This window comes from Scophthalmus maximus, chromosome 17, assembly GCF_022379125.1.
Source record: "Scophthalmus maximus strain ysfricsl-2021 chromosome 17, ASM2237912v1, whole genome shotgun sequence".
Lineage (NCBI taxonomy): Eukaryota > Metazoa > Chordata > Actinopteri > Pleuronectiformes > Scophthalmidae > Scophthalmus > Scophthalmus maximus.
The window spans coordinates 13,787,307-13,794,256 of record NC_061531.1 but is presented as its reverse complement, the minus strand read 5'-3'; the positions used below and the strand labels follow the sequence as shown (position 1 = coordinate 13,794,256).

General features: G+C 40.6%; 1 protein-coding gene across 2 annotated transcripts; it reads left to right on the top strand.

Moving 5' to 3' along the window:
- Positions 1-1,344: 1,344 nt before the first annotated feature.
- lpar2a (lysophosphatidic acid receptor 2a) lies at positions 1,345-6,592 on the top strand. Of its 2 annotated transcripts, XM_035614845.2 has the most exons (6): positions 1,345-1,661; positions 2,066-2,141; positions 2,757-3,509; positions 4,358-4,620; positions 5,147-5,238; positions 5,429-6,592. In XM_035614845.2, the coding sequence occupies exons 3-6, from the start codon at positions 2,765-2,767 to the stop codon at positions 5,538-5,540; spliced, it is 1,212 nt and encodes a 403-aa protein (XP_035470738.2). In that variant the 5' UTR covers positions 1,345-1,661; positions 2,066-2,141; positions 2,757-2,764; the 3' UTR covers positions 5,541-6,592. The 2 variants fall into 2 exon arrangements, with proteins under 2 accessions (XP_035470738.2, XP_035470737.2); XM_035614844.2 differs by lacking the exon at positions 2,066-2,141 and having other exon boundaries at positions 1,355-1,661.
- Positions 6,593-6,950: the final 358 nt, after the last annotated feature.

The window sequence follows — 6,950 nt, the reverse complement described above, 5'->3', positions numbered from 1 at the left end:
GGTTAAAAAAACAAAAACAAAACTGTGTTAATGTATTTTCAATGTAACCCAGTGGACACCTTAAACGCGTGGGTTAACAGTAACGATGTGGAAGATGCCGTCCAGTCGTCTGACTTGTTGGCTCTTCATGCTAACTAGCTACACTGAGGCGTCTGCCAGTGATTACTACATGCTGCCGCCATCAAACACGGTAAAATGTGATAAATAAATAAAAGAGGCCCGATAATTGTTATAAGTAGTTGAATCAATTGGGGGTTGGAGGTTATTTCACGATACGTGTGTGTGTTTCTGGTCGTCGTTGTTGTTACTTTATTTCGAAAGCAACCACGGGAAGTGCTCGTGTTGTGTTATGTGTGCATTGTCATTCATTGACACATTTAATGTTGCAGTACCCCGCTGTGGCCACCAGAGGGCAGCACACATACAAAACTCATATAGGTAACATTCATAAAATTCAGTAAATTACATCGTACATTTATTCTGTTTAAATTTAGATGACAACTGTTACATTAGTAATACAAACACCTGGTCAAATACACAACTAACATATGAATAATGACTGTTATGTTCTGTACCACCCACAATGATTAATACGTTGCTGTTCTTGCTTCAGTTCTGAAGTTTTTTTGTGGTTTAAGTCTTGTTGAACATCACCTGTGGGTTAAAGTTATCATACTAGAAATGTGTTATCAAATAAGGTTTTAATCGAGATTAATCAGTCCAGTTATTTCAAATACAGACGATACTTTCATTTGTGAAACAATTTATTTTAGTGTGACAGTTTTCACTTTGGCCACTGGAGGACAGTGAACACTCGTGATTCCAAATATAGTCAAGTTATCAAGACTGATCCAAATCTTCCGGTGAATACTTTCAAAATAAGACAATCAGAAGCTACCGATAGTCGGTCTTCCGAAAAGTATCTTTTTATTTGGTTTTCGAGTAGCCTACCAACAGTAGTAGTATATCTGAAATGATACTGCAACTGAGTGTCCTTTTTGATACCTCGAAATAGTAAGTATTATTATTATTACCGTCAATGTCAGTTTTATTGCCCCTGGAAATGTAGGTTTATATGTTCTGTATATAATGATTTCTTCTCCTAAATTGCACTGATTAAACTAGGTCTGTTAAACTTCTCAGGGCTTTTTTTTACTTCGTCTTATTATTTTTTTTATAACTTTTTTATTATTTTTTATTTTATTAATTCATTTATTTATTTATTTTATTTTTTTTTACAGTTTTTGGCATCACGACCAATTGGCATGTCAACTGTTTGCTTCACTTGTAGCTGCGAGTCTTCGGTGATAATGCACTAACAGTGTTACAAACACAAACAGACGGTTAGAGCTGAAGTTGTCTGAGCAATACCAATACTTTGGCTAAAAAATAATTTAAAAAATCACCTAAAAATCTGCTCTCATAAGCGCGACATGACAAGACCTGGACAACGTGTTTGGTTTTTTCCGATATTCCAGGCTGTGCGTGGAGGCACCACCGGTAACCTGTCCGTCGGGGTCCAGCTGCTCTGAGTGAAAATGATTCACAGGCTCCACCTGACGACACAGAGCAGCTCGAAGACTCTCGGTCTCCGCTGATGGCAGCGAGGAGCAACGGTTCCATGTCGGACCCGTCTGGATGGAGGAGACTCTGAAACGACAGTAGGTTTTCAAAGTGCAGTCGTTTCTTTTCTTTTGCAAAAAAAAAAAAAAAAAAGTCAATTTAAATCAGCGAGTTTCCTTATAACTGACGAGAGCGGAAACGTGGTATCAGGCAACAAAACACGATTTGTGTTCTGAAAGTTATGCCCCAGACGGAAAAACAAACTTGTTTTAGTGTCCAACCAACTATCACTGTAAATTGGACAAAACAAGCAACGTGAGGACATCAGCTTCAATGTCTGTGACACACTGAGGGACCTTTGTGCTCTGACTTTTTGTCAATGAAAATTGGGATGAACACAAGTTTATTTCCCTTTATGCTTCTCTGGTCATATCATCACATGTACAGTGGTGATTCATACAGTAACACATCCATTGAATGTATCTTCTTCTCTGCCATCCAGGAGTATCTGTGCAGCCCCTTGATCCCACTGGTGAAGTTAGCCCGTTATGTGTAGTCCTGACCCACAGAATCCAGAGGTCAGCATGATATTGTAGTGTCACAATCAAATGCGTCGTCATTACAAAAGGGTACAAGTCGAGTCTGTGGCTGTCTTCTGTTCCTATTCTTAAGTTTTTAGTAGATCCACTTTGTAAAATCATAATTAGGCCTGCAACTGATGATTATCTTCATAATTGATTCATCTGTTGATTATTTTCTCAATAAATCAATTTGTTGTTTGGGCCATAAAATGTCATAAAATAGTGAAAAATGATGATTGTGTTTCCCCAAACCACAAGATGATGTTTTGTTTTGTCTACACACCAATATATTTTGTTCACTGTCACAGAGGAGCAGAGAAACCAAGAAAATTCACATTTAAGAAGCAGAAATCAGAGAACTTTGAATTTTTCCATAAAAACTACTGACGATTAATTTAGTAATCGAGTACTTATTGATTTATCGATTAACTGTTGCAGCTCTAATCATAATATTTGATTGATGTGGCTGAAACACTCTCGCATGGTGAATATTGATTATTAACTGAATGGAAATCTTCTACTGAATGGATACAGTGTTGAACATTGCTTCGTGTTGCACCTCCTGTGGGTAAAGCAGGTAAATATGATTGACTTTCTGTTTTGTGTCTGCAGTCAGGGCCATGGAGAGCAGTATGTCGAACTCCTGCAACTACAGCCACAATGTTACTTTCTTCTACGACTGGGTGGGCAAGAAGATCAGCACGGTGTGGACGACGCGAGACTTTGTGGTGCTCGTACTGGGCCTGACGGTGTGTCTCATTGTAGTTCTGGCTAATCTGATGGTGATGGTCGCGATCTTCATGAACCGCCGCTTCCACTTCCCCATCTACTATCTCCTTGGCAACATGGCGGCAGCTGACCTGTTTGCTGGCGTCGCCTATGCCAACCTGATGTTGAACACGGGCCCCTGGACCAGCACGCTCACCAAGGAGCAGTGGTACATCCGCGGGGCCCTGATTGACATCAGCCTGACGGCCTCTGTGGCCAACCTGCTGGCCGTCGCCGTGGAGCGCCACCAGACCATTCTCACCATGCAGCTGCACAGCAAAATGAGCAAGCGGCGGGTGGTGCTGCTCATAGTTTGCATCTGGGCCGTGGGCATCATCATGGGCCTGGTGCCCTCGATGCTCTGGAACTGCGAGTGCCACCTGGAGGACTGCTCCACCGTCGCTCCGCTTTACAGTCGCCGCTTCCTCATCTTCTGGGCAGCTCTGAACCTGCTCACCTTCTTCATCATGGCTGCCATATACACTCGTATCTTCGTCTACGTAAGATACCAAAGCCGGTACGTGTCTCAGCACACCTCAGAGATGCAGCAAAACCAGACTGTCTTCAATCTGATGAAAACTATCTCCATGGTTTTGGGTGAGAAAGTCCAGCACCGACTCACGTTCACTTTCACTTTGTCCATGGCGCTCTCTTTTTGTCTGTGTGTGTGTGACTGAGAGCGAGAGAGCGAGGGAACACAAATGCCACAAATTTATTAGTGATATTGTCATTTCATACATCTCATGTACACCTAGCAGCGATACATAGAATATATTCGCGATACCGCCCACCCTTAATTTGAAGCTACTTTTGCATGAATTCTTAACATGTAACTAAATGTTAAAGATGTCTCCTTTACATTTTCCTCAGAAAGTCATGTTTAGTGGCTCAGGAGGTAGTCGGTCATACTCTAACCCGAAGGTAGGCGATTCGATCCCAGCTTCCCCCGGTCCACATCGCAGCACTGTGTGAATGTGAATGAGTTTTGTGACTTGCCCTGTCAAGCACTCTGAGTGGTCAATAAGCTATATAAATATAGTCCATTTGCCTGAATTCACCTCTCCACTTCATGTGGAGAGAAACTGAAACATTTAAGATGTGCACTAGTTCAGAGACCTGTGGGTGTTCGCTGTGGACCTGCAGCTTCCACTTCCCCCGCCCACAAACCAGTTTCACAGCTCAGTCTTGTTTGTTTCTATTGACCGTGTCTGCCTCCTGTGGGTATGCTAGTTGCAGAGGTTCTTAGGAATTTCCAGTGTGTCACAGTAAAATTGAAATCACATTTCTCTGGTGACTCATCTCCTGCGCCCAATTAACCGTAATAATAAGCAATCAAAGCGGATATCTTACAGCTGCACTTTGAGACCGGTGTCATATTACACTGCTGATGTTGTGGAAAATTTGAGTTTATTGTTGCCGACTCCTCCGGCCCCTCATCTCTGCAGGCGCCTTTGTAATCTGCTGGACACCAGGCCTCATTACTCTGTTGCTGGACGGGCTCCTGGGTAAAAACAGCCACGCCAATGACTATGAGAAGTTCTGCTTGGTGATAGCTGAGTGCAACTCTCTGGTCAATCCAATCATCTATTCCCTGCGAGACGAGGATATGCGGAAGACGTTCAGGCGGATCCTGTGTTGCCTGTGTCGGACAGGTGATGCTCAGCAGCGGGAGCCTTCACCTGTTGAGATTGACTCACCTTTACCTGAGGTACCTTTATTGCAATTCCTATTGATACAGATGGTTATTTATCAGGAAACCACAAGATGCAACATGTGAAATCTGCACATTTAAACTCCCACGCTTTAAAACATGTTTTATTCGCTGCATCAGTACCTGTAATCTAGATCAACTGGAAAAGATTCAGATCGGGACAAAGGGTTTTTGTCTTATCACATTCTCCCTCAGTGACTCATGCAGCTTTTCGCTTAGCGCACAATTGCACATGCTGGTTTCCAATTTAACATATCAGGCTGGAAGCAAAACATTTTGCCTGCTACCTTGTGCAAGTTGGAACCAGAAGATTCCTCCTCTTGATTCCTTTTCATTTTGTAAAAATCTCAAAAATCTCTACTGGTGTCTGGAGGGAACCCAGAGCATTGGGGTATTAAATGTAAACATTTTTCAAAGTTAGTCTTAGAAAATGGGGGCTTTAAATTAGTTCGACTGTAACTTGATTTTTTTGTTGTTGTCCCTAGTTGTCCTTTGCACTCGGTAAATTATGTTTTGTCCATAGGAAACTGTTGGCAGTGCCCAGAAGCCAGAGGACCCGGCTTTGTGTATGCATCAAGACACCAACAATAAAGAAGACAGTTGGACAATGCACGGGTATGAGCTCTAGGCCTGCATGGACTTTGATTTTACTGTCATCGAACCAGGACACGTTGTGTAAATTGTTTTGATTCTGCCAAACTACCTCTTGTAAAGCTTTGCAATTGTTAATGGATTTAAAAATGTATAAAGATGCATCAGCTAAAAACCTGAAAAGGATAACATCCACAATGCTGTCATTTCTCAGGATGATGTTGTCCGGAGTCTCCATGAGGACTGACTTATTCACATCATCAGATGGTGCCATCTCTCCTTTTATTACATTTGACTATCACAAGAGCATTTGTGACAAATTATAAAATGAAACACTCTTAAAATCTGAAAACAAATACTGGGAGAAAAAAAATCACACTAAATCATTTTTATTAATTTTCTAATAAGAACACTACAATTTGTCATATTCTTCCTTTTGTTTTACTCTTTCTAGAACAATTCTAAAGTTGAGGTATAAAAGGAGTTCATACAGACTCACAAGTCTGAAAACAGTGGGGGTATATACAAGAGAAATGGAAAGACAGAGGTAGAGAGAGGGGTAAATACAAGGGAAAGAGGGGAGATACAAATATACTAATAAAAACAGAAATCAAAAAAGGTTTAAGAAGATGTTTGATGCTGTGGAAGTCATTTAGTCACTTGCAGAAGCCAAGCAGATTTAAACATAATGGTCAATAGAAAGTGAACTCAAAGTTCTGTATTTTAGAATTGCAGATCTTTTGCAAAACTACAGGGGAGCACATACGGTGTACACTAATGTAAGTGTTTTTGCTGTAGTCATTATTTTCAAGCAGAGTGAGTACAGGAGTGGTGCATGACGACTGGAGCCAAGTGCAAACCATGCACTTATTGTGAAAGTCTACCTCTTTTTCTTGTTTCAGGTTGTAACATGAATTGAACAATTTAAGATAAACTGTTTAGTTGTCAAAATTAATCTGATTCACTTGCCACAATACAGACATCTGCACCTTCTACATTTGGTTATCAATGGCTTATAAATGTAAAGGATCCAAAGCTCAAATTTAACAGTATCTGTGTAACTTTGTTTTAAAAACTCCCTTTTATCACTACATAAACAGAAATATCTGATTTGATGTCATTTTTGGAGCGGTTTTGAAAGAAGATTTAGGACTAAATTAGACCAAAGTAGGGGAAAACTTTAAGGAAGTGACTGTATATCTGAGGGAGTGTGGAAAATGTTAAGAAATGGCAGTGGAATCGGATGAGAAGGGCAAAATACACTAGACAATGTCAATTGCAGAACCTCAACAGACTCAACAATCTTTCCACAGCACCAAACGTGACACCTAAACCTTACATTGCCACTCGGTTATGTAACAAAAGACCTAAATAATATTCAAAAGTTGATACAGAGTTATTGTGAATCCGTGACACAAAGGCCAAATAAAACTGGCATCGCAACCAAACATCAAAAGTTTATAAAAGAAAAGAAAAGAAATACTGAAACATTACACAAACTGTACAGTGACATCCATTACAACAGGTAGAAAAAGGAGGGTGAGGAGGGGGCATGACAATTTGGTGTGGTGATAACGTTATTCATAAGATACAGTCGTATGAACTGCGATGAGTAACAAAACAAGTAATTAAATGTGGGATATCACGTGTGACCAGCTTATAAGCTCAAGTTTTGTTCTGTAACATATAGTTCAACAAAGTCTTGACTGACACTTAAATATTCATAAGGCTTTTAC

Bases quoted from the DNA above. Each gene is read 5' to 3' on its own strand.
- lpar2a (XM_035614845.2), top strand. From the start codon at position 2,765: ATGGAGAGCAGTATGTCGAACTCCTGCAACTACAGCCACAATGTTACT. The intron at 3,510-4,357 runs GTGAGAAAGTCC...TCATCTCTGCAG, and splicing joins AACTATCTCCATGGTTTTGG to GCGCCTTTGTAATCTGCTGG. The intron at 4,621-5,146 runs GTACCTTTATTG...TTTTGTCCATAG, and splicing joins TTGACTCACCTTTACCTGAG to GAAACTGTTGGCAGTGCCCA.